This window comes from Gallus gallus, chromosome 7 (assembly GCF_016699485.2).
Source record: "Gallus gallus isolate bGalGal1 chromosome 7, bGalGal1.mat.broiler.GRCg7b, whole genome shotgun sequence".
NCBI lineage: Eukaryota > Metazoa > Chordata > Aves > Galliformes > Phasianidae > Gallus > Gallus gallus.
Genome location: NC_052538.1, coordinates 6,367,904 through 6,385,045, shown reverse-complemented (window position 1 = coordinate 6,385,045; position 17,142 = coordinate 6,367,904). Strand labels below are relative to the sequence as shown.

The following is a 17,142-nucleotide window of genomic DNA, read 5'->3' as shown; positions in this document are numbered from 1 at the left end:
GAAAGCACTGTTATACTTCAGCCAAATCCCAGATTTTCCAGTGAGCTCCCTGGTGTGAGTGCAAGTGTGGTGTAAGTGAAGTTCCAAGAGATGGAACCACTTTTCCTGCTCCTTTGGGTTTGCTGGAGTGGAGACCACTTGAGTGCTTGCCCAGAACGTGGTCCATGGATATCCTGAACTTGGGTGGTGGGAAGGAGCTCAGAGCTCTTAACCTCTATTTTGTTGTGTTTTTTCTTGGAAAAAAAATGTTTATCACTTCCTTTCTAAAGCACAAGGAAACGGCTATTAAACAGAGGAGGTGAGATGAATTAATGGCTTGTTCCTGTTCTAAAAGCTGAAAGCAACACTTAAATCTTAAGTGTGTGAACACTGCACTGTTTTCTTTGATGAGCGGTAACTGGCAGGCAAGTCTGCTTTATCACAAGACTCAACATGCTGCTTTTCTTTATTCTTCCCTCACCTTGTTAAGCTTAAGTTTATAGTAATTGACTATAGATTTCCCTGGATTTGCTTGGCCCTGAATGTTCACCAAGTGTTATTTTCACAATGCTTCTTCTCTCACTTCCCCCACCACGGGGAAGGCTGCTTTGTGCCTTTGCTGTCGTATAAAAGCAGGTGAGGGAGGGAAGAGCCTTTGAATGCATGACAGAATTTATATTAAACTTTTTGACTTCTTGGCGAAGGAGGGGATGGCAAGATACAAGGAGACATTTAAAGGCTCACTTGAATTGTTAATCAGTAATCTGTTCCCATTCCCTCTGGCTCTTCTAAAAATAACAGTACTGTGCAATGAATGAAGAGTGATAAATATTTCATGGAAAGTTGATCATGGAATCAGGCACTTCTTGGGGGAAAATTCTGCATTTTTCAGATGTGATCTATCACTGCCTTTGCCGCATCGTGTTTTCCATGTGTGCAGTGCAGTGCAGTGTGTGTGTGTGTTTTGTCTGGATCTGTAGCCCTAGAGAGGCTTGAAAATCACGATGAAGCCTTTTGTTCTCTACTTCTTCCATCACATTTTCCAGGTGACACTGTTGCCCCATGGCTCGTAACAGGCATCTTGTTACATCTGGATAGAAGACAAACCTGTGTGTTTCCCTTCCAAGGCTGTTAAGGATTCTGGAGCGGCCTGACTTATCTTGTCCTCTTCTTCCACCAGCTTCTCCTAATGCCTGCTAGGTGACTGTGCCCATTAGCTGCTTCATTTGCAGCGTGTTTACTTTGATCCAAGTTCTTTTTTTATTGGTGTGCTCTGTACTGCAGAGCTCCCTAGAGTGCTTTATGCCAAAATTAACTAGGTATAGTTTATTGCTATGGGGGAAATAGATGTCGTAGGTCTGTGCCCAGCAGCCATGTGCATTCCAGGGGTTTTAGAAACGCCTCTTTTGACATGCATTTATCAAAATCCTAGAAGCTCTTCCCCAGCATATATTGATTTTCAGGACTGTATTTGGCTCTGCTTTGTTCTTGGGCGCTGGAGGGAATATCAGGTGAATGGCTTTTGCAATGATGCTTAAAATCATCCACGTGCTGATCTGGAGAGTTGCTGTTAATTGATTAAATACACCTTTACTCTCCGCTGCTTTTTCCTATCCCTGTCTCAAAACATCCACTCCAAACCCCAAAATAATTTGGATGAAGATAGAGTTCACCAAGTAAACAAATAAAAATTGTAACCTAGTTACTTCAAAATGAAAAACCCCAGCAGCACTGTTGGGCCAAGTTAATGCGAGACTACTGCCAATTTGTAATGGCCTAACTTTGTTTGGATGTCTTAAGTGTTCAAGCCATGAAAGAAAGGACGTTGCCTTCAACAGATTGGGTCTTTTGAGAGCTAGATTGCAATGCAAACACTCCAGCTCACCAGTATTGATCTCCTTCCATGACCTTGTTCTGCAAAATCACTTCCTCTCCAACTTCTCAAAGAGTACCTGTGGGAATGTCCTCTTACCTCCTTGCCATCTTGCAATCAGACCATGGTTTCGTAACCAAGCAAATGTGAAATCAGAATTTTCTCTGCATCACATACGGAGTAATGAGTTCATTCACACTGCAGTGATCCCATTTAAGTTTTACAGTTAATGCTGAGCTGTCATTTGCCAATTAAATGGCTCGAATTGAGGTCTGCCTTAAGCTGGTGTCTCCTTTAACTTAAAACAAGTGCTTATGATTAAATATCTGCTCCTTTGGCTTAACTAATATCTTGTGAGTTAAACCAGTCAATTGTTACTACTTCTCCATCTGTTTTTCATTCAAGAAATTGTGTCATATTGGATGATTCATTCATATTTGATTAGAGATTTCATTATAAGCTGGTCTTAAGTTTTTATGATCTAATAAAAGGCTTCGGAATCACTGACTTGGAGCTGTAATTGCAATATCATACAGAATAAATGTACTGCACATTTTTAATGATACCTTTCTCTATATTTTTTATCCTGTTGTAGTCTTGCTAGCGGATTGTGTGAGGTGAATTCATTTAAAAATTTCTAACAAAATTCAGGGACTGACCATTAACGCTGTTCACAAGAGTTCTTCGTATGCTGTTGTATCCAGGTGGCACTCAAGGGTACAGTCAGTGAAATTCAGGTCAGACTTTGCCCTCCTTAACCCATATTTGTAGTCCTGTTCATAAAGGCAGTCACGCTGTAATGATATTATGAAGGTCTTTAAGATCCTGAATTGTTGGGGTATGTGACAAATGGAAGGTTTTTATTTGCAATAATAGAGTGGATCTTGTGTGCAAATTGTTTCTCAGATGAAAGTAATGAACACAATATTTTTTCAATTTCTTCTAAAGCTTGATTAAGCTGTTAAAATAGGGTATTTGAATTAATAATAACAGTAAAAGTAATGGGAGGAACTGTATTTGTGCACTATTTTTTACTGTTCCAAAACTACCTTCAGATCTTAAGGACTTTTCAGCTGTATGTAATAGCAGCTTATATCTGTCCTTTGAATGCTCAGGGATTTGTTTTATTAAAATAGTATTAGACCATGTTATTTTCTACTGTAGTCTTTGTACCATTTGGTCTGTGCAAGCCAACAATCAAGGTAGTTCTTGCTGCTCAGCCCCAGAATATTTGTCTGAAAATGGTTATGAAGATATGACACAGCATATTTAACACGGCTCAGAGATCACTGTCCCAAAAAGGTATAACACACAAACTCCTGTATAATGTTTTAGAAGAGGAAGACAATTGCTTGGCCTGCCTTCCTTGAGAGGAGCAGCCAGAGCATGGCTGCTCCTCATCAGCACTCTTCATGGGAAGCTAGGCCTTGTCACAGGCCTTGCTGAAAGCTTGCCTTCAGCTGTGGTACTGGGGGATTGGTTTAAATTGACTCTCTGAACTGTGTTAGGACAGATAGGCTGGCACCCTGTTCAGCATTGGTGCTTCAGTGCGACTGCTTGAGCAGAGTTCTGGCTTCATGGCAGTAGTCATCCTGAGATGGGTGATGTGCAGTGGGTAGACTGGGCAGAGCTAGAAGATAATGGAGGGGCAGTTGTTTTGTCATGAAGATAAAGAAATGTAGGTTTCTGAGAGAAACTGGATGGCTTGCGTATCAGCCAAAACCTTCTGGTCTGGACAGAATTGTGACCTGTCTGTCTGCCTGGGGGTCGGAGCTGGGCTCAGGGAGTGGAGTACCAGGTGCAGAGGGGTTTTTGGAAGGGCATCGCACAGGGCCTGAGGTGGATTGGTAAGGCTTGTATTCCCACCTTGGAGGTAGACATAGATAGCAAGGCTTCTTGCGCAGCATCTCCAGCACCTCGAGGCCTGGTCTGTAACCCCTGCATAGGTGCTGGGCTTGTCTGAGCAGCGCTTTGTGGTCTGTGCATTGGGGAGGCATCCAGGCGTTCTTATGAGGGAATGCGATAGCTCCTCACAGGGCTTAAAAATATCCAGCACTCATTCCAGCGGTTCATTATTCTGGAATGAGGAGGCTCTGCATTTGGTGCCAGCTTGCTCGGTGACCTTTGGCAAGTCAGTTGGCTTTCCTTCCCCAAAATAACAGTCTCTGCCTGCCTTCCTGGGGATTTGCTGTAGCTGTCACCTGCTTGATACCTGCAGAAGGTAGTAGGGAATTAACACTAATTTGGTCCTTATCATATTCAGGTGATCGTCTGGGCACCTGACCTCAAGTCTGTCTTACCAGCTGTTGATCTGTGTCCTCTTTAGGAAGGTGAAGCTTGACTTGTTGGTTCTCTGAAAAAATCAATTACTCCATGTTAAGCCTCCTGTTAGCATCAAGGCTTGCGTGCAGTAAATGTAAGACTTTTTCCTTGTTTGTTTACTTATTTATTTGCTTTTGCAACCTTTTGCTTTAATACAACATAGATTCTGATAAATGTTAATATGTTGACTAATTCATTCTATGGCTGTATTTTTATGTGCATGCACAATTAGTTCCTATTGTGCAAATAACGTATTGTGAGAGTGACTGGGTTGGATGGAGGTGAAAAGAATTTGCAGGAAATAATCTGGTCTTCTGAACTGTTGGAAATGAAGGAAAATAGGACGGTGACAAGAACTGAAAAAGCCTTGTCTGAGGATGAAAGCCATAGCAATGTCTGGAAGATGTTTAGAGTATTCTCAATGTTAAATCAGCACCAGGGGAGTTTTAAATGGGGAAAAGTTGAAATGGTGGAGGCAAAAGAACACTTTAGAGAAGTGGCAGTGGTTTCCTGCGTTTCAGTGTGTTTTTCTTCTTTTAATACAGTCTGTCTGAATTCTTTGTTCTTGTACTTTCTTTGAACTTGGAACGTTTGGTCGGGCTTCTCTTGATAGTTGCCGTCCTTAATTGAAACAACAGTAGCCTTGCTGCCGTTTAAAGGATTTTGGAGACCTGGACAAAATACTGTGCTCATACCTTCTTTTGGCAACTAGCTTAATAAGAGGCTAAAGCTTTGCATTTCGTGGCCGGTTAATTGTAAGTGAATGCAGTTGGTGCAGTCTGAATTTTATTCTTGTGCCCTGAGTCAACCGGCAGGAATTGGCATTTACTTCTGTTGTGTTTCCCATCAGCCATCCTATTTATAGCTTACTGCATGGGGAAGGCAGCGTAACTTGTGCTGAGATAAGCCTCAGGGCCAGAGAAGTGTTATCTTACCTGTGTGGTGTCAGCAAGGCTGTGGCCAGCCCTGGGGTGCGGGCATCTTCCCTTAGGCATGGTGCAATGGGCAGCTCTGAATCCTGCATCTTCCTCGTTGCTCATGTATGTATATTTATATATATATATATATATATATTTTTTTTTTTTTTTGAAATCATTTCCCACATCAAAAAACCACTCCCCAAACGTTGCAGAGCAGGAATGTCAAAGTCCTAGTTGCTCACAAGTGGTTCCCCTCTTGCTCGCTTGCTTGGTGTTGACCCAGTAGAGTTGGTCTGCCATTATATCCAGGTGGACACGGAGGCACCACAGCCCTGAGATGTTCCTGCTGTAAGCATGGATGTGTGTGCCTGTGGAGCCCAGGGGTCTCACCTCTTCTTGCAAGCAATGCCTGTTCAGTACCCAAAAACTTAGTCCTAGGTGTGCAGTATTGGGAGTGGATGTCCGTCATGTGTGCTCATCAGTTGATGCTGTTCAAGACAGCACATGACAGCTCAGTGTCATGAGTCCTATCTGCATATTCATGTCTCTGATCTCCTTACTGGCAATAAATATTTATAACACAGAGCTGCTTTTTATTTTGGTGTGCAGTCACAAAGATAACATTCCTTAATCCTCGTGGTCATAAATGTTCTTATTTCCTTCTGTCATTGCTAAATGCACCTGAAGGTTAACGCACTGGATTTTATTCCATTCTCTGCACCACTGTCATAATTTTTAAAATCTATTTAGTCTGTTTAAAAAAAAAAAAAAAAAAAGTGTTGTAAATTCATTTTAATGTGTGTTGCTTCTGTTGTGTTCCTACTGTAATACAGAGAAGAATGGCTGAATTGTAACGTGAACTCTCTGAAATGTAGATACAGCATTCTTAGCACTTGGCTAATTATGACCGCTGTGTAATTTGCAAGACGTCTTTTCCTGGGTAATAAGAGGATGAGGGCAAAGCAGGCCCTTTCACATGCCGTGCCCATATTGTAGGACTTGCAGGAACAGGGAACACGGAAGCACTGCAGTGCTCTAGGCTTGTGAGCAGAGATCTCCATTTAGGAGGAGACAGTGTGTAGTCATCACACGATGCAACTTTGTCTCACAAGGTCTGGTATCAAAGTGGACACCTTATTGGTGCTGTTAGCTGCCTGCTCTTTAGACACTCAGGCATCTCGGGACGTTTTAGGACTCACAAGATGGCAGATCTGGTGAGTCTGGGGGGTTTATTCTTCCATTTCTGGAATTGTTCTGTAATGATAAGTGGTATTTCTTTCTTTGTTGTTGTTGTCAGGGAAAGGTAATGATCTGAGGTCTCAGAAATAGGTTTATGAAGATATTTGTGATCCCCCGGCAGGAAAAAGCAAGCAGATCTAATTTGTGTATTTCTGACAGTAAGCCAAGAAACCGATATGCTTTTTATTTAAATTGCAACTTTCTTAAGATGGTATTAGGCCTGCCCCATCTGTCTCAGCACGGGCTAGATGGCGAAGGATTTTACTTAACCGAGCAGTAAAGTTATGCTGATAAAACTGACAGTAATTCCTTTCACCTAATGTGCTGAAGCACTCTAGTGTGACACACTCAAATGTAGCACACCTCGGTCCTGGGGTCCAGGAGTGTATTTGTTTGATTCCTCCAGCTATTCAGAAAAGAGCACAGTTTAAACAAGCAGCAGAAGTCCCTTACAAACCTTAAGATTCTGTGATTCTGTGCTCAGCAGTTGCATGTTTGCCTACCCAGACTGAGATGCAGCCTGAGCTGGAAGCAGTACCTACCTCTAAATATACAGGAAGAAAAAAACTGCTTCAGGAGTACGTCTGTCACTTGCATGAATTTTCTTAAATTATTTCTGAACAGACTTCATTACTGTATTTCAGAGTGAAAGATGACATTACACAAGCTGAACAGGATTTGCCATGCTTCTGCTAGTAGCCATGGGGCATTCCCAGGTGGGAGCAGAGGCAGGGAGCTCAACAGAAACACTAAGCACCATCCCCTGCAATCTAAATATGTAGCACAGTTTGGGTTTGCATGCTGTTTGAAGTGTCTGTGTTAGGGTATTTAGCCTCACAAGATATGTTTTGGGTTTTAGAGCCAGTTAGGGTGCTCCAGAGGGAATGGCTCCTCCTGTGTCTTTCTACTTCAGGTAGTATATATGGGCTAAAAAGCCCAGTTTTCCATGGTGGAAAGTATGTTGTGCTGGCAAGCTGCAAGTGGGGTTAAAAAGGGAAGGAAAAAAGCACATGCACACACATCTATCTACCTATTTATGTATATATAAGTACAAAACCCATAAGATTTCATGCATATTATGTGTGGGTTGCTGTGTGACGGACTGTCGTGTCCTAAAGCAGTGCCATACAACATCCAGGTCTTTGTCCTCTATCCTTAGTTTTGTTTTTCAGGCTATGGAGTTGCAGCCCTTCAGTCCCTACATGTTTATAAGGTAGTGGTGTGAAGAAAATAGGATAAAGGCTGGAGAGGAAGAGGGTTGAGTCAGGGCTGTGACAGAAGCATCTTGGTCCAAACACGGCCCAGGGGAAGCTGGAGAACCCCATGCATCTTGTATCAAGTGGGTATGTGCTGTCAAGATGATTTTGTACCTTGGCCTAACCTATGGTGCGGGGGAGCCCCAGAACTGGTTTTCCTGTGGAAAGCAGCAGAGCTCTGGTCCTGGTAACTTGTGCCTGAAGTTCTGGGGACTGCTGTCCCTGTGGCTTGATGGCAGCGCTGGTGGGAAGCTTCACGTAGTGGTGTACCTGTGGTGCCTCAGAAATTTGGAATTGCACAAGGGTTTCTCACTGTGGTGTCAGTAACAGTGACTGCATGCTCGGGGTTGAATGAGAAGCTTTCACTTCTCCTTTTTTTTCCCCTTTTTTTTATTTTTTTGAAATGTGGTTTAGGATTCTTATGAAGTCAGCAGCATTGTTAATGGTGCTCTGTGGGGGGGTAAAGTTTGTTGCCAAAAAAAGATCAGTTCCCAAATTATCCCTTCCTTCCTTTTGACTAATTCCAACTCAGGGTATTCTGTGATTCTATAACTGACAATGTTAAAACCCAATGTGTTTTAAGAGGTGAGTGTTTGAGTGGCAAACAAACCCATACTGCATTTCTCTATTCGTGGAGGTTGGTTTTTTTTTGCCTACCAATCAACTGTGTTATGAGCTAGACAATGCAATAAGAGGGAATAAGGGAAAATCAGGCACCTGAATAACTTTACAGTACTTGTTTCTCCTGTTATGTACTTAGATGACCCACTTGATAAGGGTTTCTCCTGAGTGCTTGAGTAGCACTTCATTTTTGAAGCAAGCAGAATGAGAAGGGAAAGCTGAGGAGTAATTGCAGTGCTTGTGTTTCTCTCAGCAGGAGCATTTTCTGTCACAGTACGTGCTCTCCAGCAGGACAGGGTCTAATGTTCTGCAGTATATTGTGCCATGTCTTCATCTAGAGCAGCATGGGAGAATGGTGCCCCACTCGGACGTGTTCCTGTGCATACACTGCTCTGAAATTCTGTGCTCTTTGGGAAAAGAGTCACTGTTCCCAGTTTTGGAATTCATATCATTTGTAGAGCTTCATGGCTGGGCAAGTGAGCTTGCAATGTATAACAAACATAAGGATTATCAGTGCTGAGCTTCTTATTTTTAATGGTGAGTTTGTTTTTTAAAGGGAGGGGAAGAGGTAGTTAAAATGAAAAATTAATAGTTGAAAAGAAGAAAAAAAAGGAGTAATAAAGTAATACTTGAAATTGCAGAGAGCTGGGATGAAAGCATAGGGAAAAGTTTAACTTCAGTTTATACTATTGCTTTATTGCCTTGAGACATGATATGGCAGTATCTAGATACTGATAAGAGATGGAAATAAAATAGCTGGAAAGACATTGGCAGCCAACAAACTCCATCTAGCTTTATATGAAGCCAAATATGTACAACATCTGTAACTGGCTTTTTCTTGTTCTGAGGCAGAGGAAGAGGTGGAGAGGTGTAATTTCATCTTGCTCAATGTAACAGGGAGTTAGGGGAACTGCCACAAAAATTCCTTATTCATCATGTTCTGGGGACACAGAGATTGATCCCCTGCGCTTTAAGCTATTTGTTCCTGAAGCTAGCTGGTGGGGATCTCACCATTCAGTACAAAAATTGAGGCTGTATGCGCTAACAGAATGCAAGCATTACCCATGGATCTTAAAAGGAAAAAAGCAACCCGCAGATTTCCCTTTTGAACATACATGCTCACAGCCATCAAAGTGATGACACAGTATACAGATGCTCTTAGGAAGGAGGTTGGTTTGTGTTTTGAGCAATGGTGGCAGAGGGTTTGGGAGTTTGCTCTTAGTAAAGGCTTCTGGTGTCAGACCACGTACTGCAGGTCTGGGGATGCTCTTCTGCCTTCCCGGAGCATCGCAGGGAATGTTGGTTAGAGAACGTTCACGGCATTGATTTGCACCTTCTGTGATACAGAAAATATGCCTGGCTTGGGTGCCTGATGGATTCCTGTTAGCGTTTTTCACTGTTACTCCTTGTGCCGTATCCTTTTCTTGTGCTGTCTTTGCACTTTTTTTTATAGCAGCAGCAGCGCTTAGGGCTGATTTCACTGCTTTGAAAGGGGCACAAAACCTTACAAAAGCAACTGCCTGACTTGCTTCCCTGCAAGTGCTGCTCCCACAGATGGCAGCGAAGCCATGAAGCGTTCGTGGGGAGTGATCATGGGCTTACAGGGATCTGTCACCCTCATCTCTGCAGCCTTCCAGAGCCCTAGGACTTGTGCGAGTCCTGAGGAGATAAGGGAGCAGCAAAGGCGACCTGAATGTGGGGCTTGGTCTGGTTTTGCAGTGGCCGTGGTGGTGGCTCACAGGCTGAGTTTGGAGCTTCCGCCACCATCACCAGCTGTCCTCTGTGCCCCATGGGGAGAAGGGCTGTGAAAGGGCCGACCATACCCCGGGGTGCAGCAGGCCCAGCACTGCCAGCAGGGAGAGGGCAGGGGTTGTGCCGCTGTGCTCTGCCTGGTCCAGCCTCACCTCGAGCACTGGGGGCAGGTTGGGTGCCATAGTATGAGAAGGACATCGAGCTATTGGAGATCATCCAAAGGAGGGCTGCAAAGTTGGTGAAGGGTCTGGACGGCAACGTGTGTGAGGAGTGGCTGAGGTCCCTTGGTTTGTTCAGCACAGAGCAGAGGAGGCTGAGGGGAGGAATCATGGTGGCCTGCATGGTGGCTCCTCATGGTGGCCTGCAGTAGTCTGCAAGTGCTGAGCTCTGCTCTTTGGTGACAGCAGCAAGACCTGAGGGAACGGCACGGAGCTGTGTTGAGGGTCAGGTGGGGGTGAGGAAATAGCTCTGCCCCAGAGGGCGGTGGGCATGGAATAGGTTGTGGCCACAATCTGCTGGAGTTCAGGGGATGTTTAGACCCTGCTCTCAGATGTAGGGTTTGGGGTGGTGCTGTGTGGAGCCAGGAATTGGACTTGATTGTCCTTGTGGGTTCCTTCCAGCTTAGGATGTTGTATGGTTCTACAATCCGTGTTGCTTGCTCTCCATGTGAAGTCAGAGCCTTGCAGCTCTCCATGCAGAGACATCTTAGACTGGAAAGTGCCTTCAATGCACTTTCACCAGCTGCTCAGTTGAAGAGGGTTTCTTTTTGCCTCGATAGGTGTGGCTGCTTTTGTGTGTATCCTCTACCGAAGTGTGAAATGGCACAGCTACTGCACAAGCATCCTGGAATTCAGCTTACCTTTCTGAAATCTTTCCAAAACACCTTTCAAATGTTAAATCCAAGGCAACCCTCTTCATTTAAACCACTTGAGTTCTTTGCAGCCGTCTTAAGTGCTGAAATTCTTCTTGTTTATAGTTCTGTTGCATGTAAGTGTTGCACTCAGTGTTGTTCTCCAGTGTGGCCCTCAGAATGCTGATAACAGCCTTGTAAACCATTTCAGGTAAGCTCAGGCAGACTACACTGACATACTGCCCTCATCTAAATGTAATGCTGTAACCACTTCTCCCCCTTCAACAAAAGAGAAGAGAGCTTGGATTTGATTTAGACGCTACCTGTGCTGATTTACCATCCCTCCTCCCCCTGAAAACATTTACGTACAGATGCCAGTTGGGCATTTTCAAAGTCAAAAGAGATGGTTTAGGCATATTCAGTGAGAATCGTTTGTTGGATAAACTCTGTTGTGAAATCAGGTTCTTGTAAAAAGGAAACATTTCATGTTTTCTTGCGCAGAGAGGGGAGCTTTGAAGTTTTGATGCTGTTTGCTAGGTTTGAAAAGGCTTGCTGCAGTGCCGCGCCAAGAGAGAAGCAGAAAATGCAGTTACTTGGCAACTTGTCTCTATACATCATTGAATCAGACCAAATTCCTGAAGCTCGTAAATACTCATGCGCTTCTGCCAAGCAATAGCTCTCTTGTGCTCTTTCTCACATGCTTACCAACGTGTGCTTTTCCTTGCATTCTTCTAAGGACTTGGGCTGCAATTTAGGGATCTAGCTACGTGTAAAAGAGCTAACGAAATTATTGGTGTGGTCAGAATTACTATTGGCAGGATAGAGCACAGGGAATATAGTACAGTTTTTCTGCACAAGAAAAGAGACTTACTTTGGAGCGAAGTGCACGAGGGGACAGACAATAAGAATTACATGCAATGTAGAAGTCATCAATATTAAGTTTCTAGCTCTTTAAAGCTACTTTATTCATTTTCTTCAAGCATTCCTAGAGGATGTTTGATATTAAGCTGGTGTGCAGCTTGAAACGCACTCTTTGCTCTTTATTCCAGAAAGCAGGTTCCTGTGTATGACGAAAATTTCTGCTTCTAAGTACCCATTATATAATGCTGGTATTATTTTGCACCTTTGAATTATAGTATTAACTGCTGTTTTATACCTAAACACCGCTTTACATCTAAAAGAGCGTGTTGCGCATCGGTTGGTGACTGTAGCTGTCTGCAAGTATTGAGAACACTTCTAACTCCAACATAGATGATAATGAAGATTAAACCCTTCTTAAATCTGCTGCCTCCTTAATGGATTCAGCGCTATCTGCCTCATTACCTGCCACAGTCAATCCTGTTGAGCAGAGGAGAGCTGTAACATCATGAACGTCGTGCTGTTGGTCTTCATCAGGTGACGGGTGTCCTGAAACGTTGTGGTCAGGAAGCTGTTTGCCTCCTGTGAGATAAACTAAGTCACTCTCAAAGCAAATTCAGGCAGCTGGGGGCTGTGCTAACAGTGTGCCTGGATTTTGGAGCCTTCCCTTTTTCCTTTAGATTTAAACCGATTTAGGCTTCCTGGGTAAAGGCGCAGAGGGTTTTAAATTACACTGAAATTTTTGTTCTTTAAGCTATTTGTAAGCCAGATCTTCACATGTATGCTAATTTTAAGACAGTCATTTTCACAAGCAGCAGATATTTAGTCTTATATGTGCCAGATGGATTTGCTACTGGTGTCACGTGTGAGATTATGGTCAAAGCAAGGAGAAATCAGGCATAAATTCCAAGACCTCACTGAGTATTTTTTTTCCACCTGCAGGACCCCCTAGTTGTGTTGCTGTATTTTTGTCATTGCTAGTATGGCTGGGAAAGCTTCTTCATGCATCTGAGGTCACACTGAGAGGAAGAACCTGGCAGTGTAGGATCTGTCCTGCCATAGGTTTTGTTTCCTGTTGTGTAGCACCACACAACTGCACAGGCTTCTTGCTCTGGTGTGCATGCTCTGATTAATTAACTGTGTTCTGCATTGCTCCATATGTCAGGCTGCAGAAGCATGGTCACTTTGAGTTGAGAGGCATTGATACCCGTCTTTATCTGTAGCCCAGGACCAATACGTTCAGCACACCATGGTGCTAGGCTTTTAAAAGCTTTCTTTATTGAGGTTTAGAACATGATTAATGAAAAATACTGCTGCCTTTCCTGTGAAAGGTTTCCTGTGAAACCTTGCAATTATTTTCTTGGAAGAAAATGTTGAATGTGTGATTTCATCTTAATTTGCTGTTAATCTGCCTGTGTTCCCATTTGTGAGACTTTGCAGGGGTGGATGCAGGAGTGGATGAGCTCCAGTTGTTGCATGACAGGTGGTGGTGAGCAGGCATCTCCTTGTGACTCTCTTCATTGACTGGTGCCATCAGCAGTGCCCAGCACACGTGTCCTTCAGGCTGTCCCACACTGGCTTTTCCAGGGAAAACAGTAATCACTCTCAGTCGGTGTGGGGCTGAGTGGGCAGAAGGACAAATACCACTAAATACCTTTGCGGAGCTCTTTTGCAGCCTTTTGGTAGTACCACTTTTCCATTAGCCATGAGTGCTTACATTGAGGTGACACAAAATCGAATGGCTTCTTGTTATGCCTGCAGTGATTTTGTCTTGATGCAATTGTGTACAACACCAGGGATTTCAGAAACAACATGTTTCCTAGGCATAAATCAAGGCAGATGGTAAAGCAAAGTGACCTACCAAATACAGCAGGCTTGCTCTCCAGAAATATGCAGTACAGACAAATGTAATGTCACCTAAAATTTCAAAGACAACATTTCTGACAAAATGTTGATTGTACAAGGAAGTCAAAGTTTGGGTAAGGCCAAGGATGAGTTTTGCTACCTGTAACTACACACTGCTGATCAGATATTACTTCCTGCCTGCAACTGCAGTCAGATTTATCTCATTCTGTTTTTATCTGTAAGCAAAGTTGTTATAGCAGACCTTCTATATCAGTTGGAAGGCCCAAGTGTCTTGTGGGAAACAGCTCTGCTTTTTCCTATTTATATGCTTTCTCCCTGGAAATAGGGCCCAACTTCCTTGCTAAATAATGTACTGTCAGCAAATAGTGCTTCTTTACTGTTACTTCATGTATACATCCTTACAAATTAGGGAATCACAGTGTGGTTTGGGTTGGAGGAGACCCTTGAAGACTGTCTAGTCAGACAGATGCCTGCAGTGACAGGGACATCATCCATTAGATCAGATTACTCCAAGCTGCTTTCTGTACCCACTAAAGTACCTGCCAGCCTGGTTCTTACCAAGCCGATTCAGTTTTGTTTAGTTTTTGTCTCCTCTTGCACAGTGGCATCCATTGCTCTGGTCACCTCAATAACCCCGTTTCACAGTGCCCACTAGGGATGGATGTGCTTCTGCTGAAACACGACGCGGGTGGCAGCACCTCAACCCCCATTGGAGACTGGAGAACTACAGCTCCTGCTGCTCCAGCCCTCCCTCGTTTTCAGGCATCACTTCTGGATTCCCAAGTGCCTTATGCATGAGCGGTGAAGGCTTTAACAAATCTCCCTGGCTTTTTGCAAGGCTTTAGATCAGCACGGTGAGACGATGCTCTCGCATGATACCTGCTGAAGCAGGGTTCCGCAGTGAAAGCCTGCTACCTTGAGTGAAGCAAGCTTGAGGCATATCAGCTGTGAAGTGGAAACATGCAAATTAAGGCATGCAAAATCATGGTAGGATTAGACTGCAGTGATTTAAGACTGCTTTATTTCAGCATGGAAACATTTACATTAAATTTAATGTACATTAGGTTCTACTTGTTGTCTTTGTAGTTAAGATGGGTGGTCTGACACATAGACAAACACAGAAATCTCCCTCTTTCTACAGGTTTCTTCATACCCAAACTTGTACCAGTGGCATTCTGGAAATGCTGAGAACTAATCTGCAATCTTAAGGCTCAGAGTTCAGGGCAGTTCTGTGTGCTGGGGGAAGGAACAGCTTCTAGGAAGAGACTAGAGTACTCCTGTGCAGCGAGAGCTTAAGTTTGGTTAAATTATGGAATTTCATGCTTGTTTTTTCCCACTGCGCTGGTACAGAGAATGATCAGAGAATAGTTAATAAACTTTCTGCATAACTCTTTTCTTCCCTCTCTGCTAAAGGTTGTTTCTGAAGCTCCGTTCCATCTTCTTTAGGAGCTGGTATAGCAGAGCAGAGCAAAGCAGAGGGGCTTCTGCAGCCTTGGCATGCTGCAGGGTGTAAGAGCTTTGTGTGGCCTTCAAGCAACGGCTTCTGGCATGGCAGGAGATGCTTGGTCTGGGATTCGTCTTGCAGCTCTGAATTTACACAAGCAGTCCATCGCATAGAATGTCAGTGGATTACCTTACCTGGCTTTGCACTATATTTAAAACTAAATGCCTCCCAGAAACTTTTAGGTCAGTTTGTTATGTTTTGCAAAGGATTTCCATCTGGTAAGACAGCGTTGTGAAGCGAAGGGGTCAGATCTACCACTCCTCTCAGTGGTTACTATGCGTCTCCATCTTGATAATTGGTTTGACCTCAGCTAAGCTTGCTGCTTCCAGCTGAAAGGCCCTTTGCCGCTGCCCAAGAGCCCTCTTGCTTGCACATTATGACCTGATTGCTTTGCAGTTTCCATGGATTTAATCCACCTCAAATCCATCATAGTGGCATATTCTCCACTGCCTTCTTGCCATTGTCATCTTTTTCTCTGCGGCTGCTTGAGTTCAACACACATTTTAAAAACTAGTTACTGGAACTGTAAATTTTTATCCGTGCTATTTATAATTAAAATTCTCTTTCTACTCTGTCTATTTTTAGGATTTATGAACAAGAATTGCTTTTCTGAGGTTGATGCCCTACAGAGAGCTAAGCAGCTCATATTCATACATGCTGTTGTGTTTTATGAGTATTTCAGATGCTCTGGCTTTCCTTGCAAGGATGGCTGTTTTTGTGATCTTTTGGGTTTATGTTTTATTTGATAAATTCTGTACACTCTATGAAAAACAAAGCCACCTTAAGTTCAGGTTTTCTTTAAATGACATAGCATATTGAGACAACTACACAGCAAGAAGGAGTAATCTTATAAAATACTTCCTCTAAACGATACAAGAAATTCCTGACCCGAAGTTAAAGTTTCCTGTGAGTTGATGTGCTTTAGAAACCAAAAATACCACGTTGGCACCTTTAAAACAGAACAGCACTGCAAAGGCAATGTGTTCAATGGTGAGTTGCACGATCTGATGCCACTTGCTGGGGTGCCATTTGTGCCTCTTCAGCAGCTTTTTCTTTCCTTTTTTTTTTTTTCAGATTCGTATTGCTCAGGAGAAAAATAAAAAGCGAGCATTAAAAAAGGTTTCATACAAATGGCTTTCGAACATTTCCTAAAAAACAGTGAGAGTTTCAGGCTAGAGGGATGAGGCTGTAGAACACATGGCGCTTACTTAAAGTGACCTAAAAATAAACTAGTATTTATAGAGAACATAGTCAATGGAGATGAATTGTGTGTTGGTATCAAACAAGAACTTTATCAGAAGAAGCTGTGGTTTGGTAGTGACCATCTGCCTGGTTAGCTCTGGTTGCCTTCTTTGAAACAAACTTCTGTATAGACATATTAAAGTGGATAGAAGAACTGAATGTTCCATTTTTGTCACACATTTCAGGTATTGAAATGTGCTGTAAAAATAGATTCTGGGTCTGCAGGCAGACTCTTGAGAAGCTTGTACCCAGCCTTCCTTTTCTGCCTCTCGTTTCCCTCTGGGGAAAGAAGGGATGCTGATCCCTTTCTAAACCTTCAGCAAAAAGAGATCTGATGGGAAGCATCCTTCTTCTCCCTGTGCAGGCCTCCCTCTCCTGCTGTGAAGCTCTCCAGGGTTGTTACTGGCTCCTGCCCTGTGTTTTACCACTTGGAGCACTTCAGCTGCACACTGGGCAAACCTCCCCGCCTAACTTAGCGTTTCATAGAACAAAACGCTGTGACAAAATTCAGTTTAGCTGTGATGACACTTATGGTTAATATATCTAAAACCACGTTTCTTTCATTTTTGCACCGTCTACAATTATGTCCGATGCATTTTTATGCATTGTAAACCTGTATTGCCTCATTTGCTGGAGCAATAACGGAAATCTTGCTTACGTGTTGTGGTGGCTGTAGTCAATGTACTGTAGATCATAGAATCATAGAAAGGCCTGGGTTGAAAAGGACCGTAATGATCATCTAGTTTCAACACCCTGCTACGTGCAGGGTTGCTGACCACAAGATAGTATAGCAGATAGTATATAACACAGATTTTGTACAGCTGTGAATGATTTGTCTTTGGCTTGAATGCTTCTCAGTT

General features: G+C 43.3%; 1 protein-coding gene across 25 annotated transcripts in view; it reads left to right on the top strand.

Moving 5' to 3' along the window:
- Nucleotides 1-17,142, top strand: part of HDAC4 (histone deacetylase 4) — a 222,308-nt gene that overhangs the window by 82,087 nt on the left and 123,079 nt on the right. For 3 of the 25 annotated variants that reach the window (XM_046943385.1, XM_046943386.1, XM_046943387.1), the window contains one exon: nucleotides 1,026-4,268. The exons of the other annotated variants lie outside the window; for them this stretch is intronic. In XM_046943385.1, the coding sequence (XP_046799341.1) occupies nucleotides 4,226-4,268 (43 nt within the window). In that variant the 5' untranslated portion in view covers nucleotides 1,026-4,225. The remainder of the gene's footprint in view (nucleotides 1-1,025; nucleotides 4,269-17,142) is intronic. 25 annotated transcript variants of the gene reach the window in all.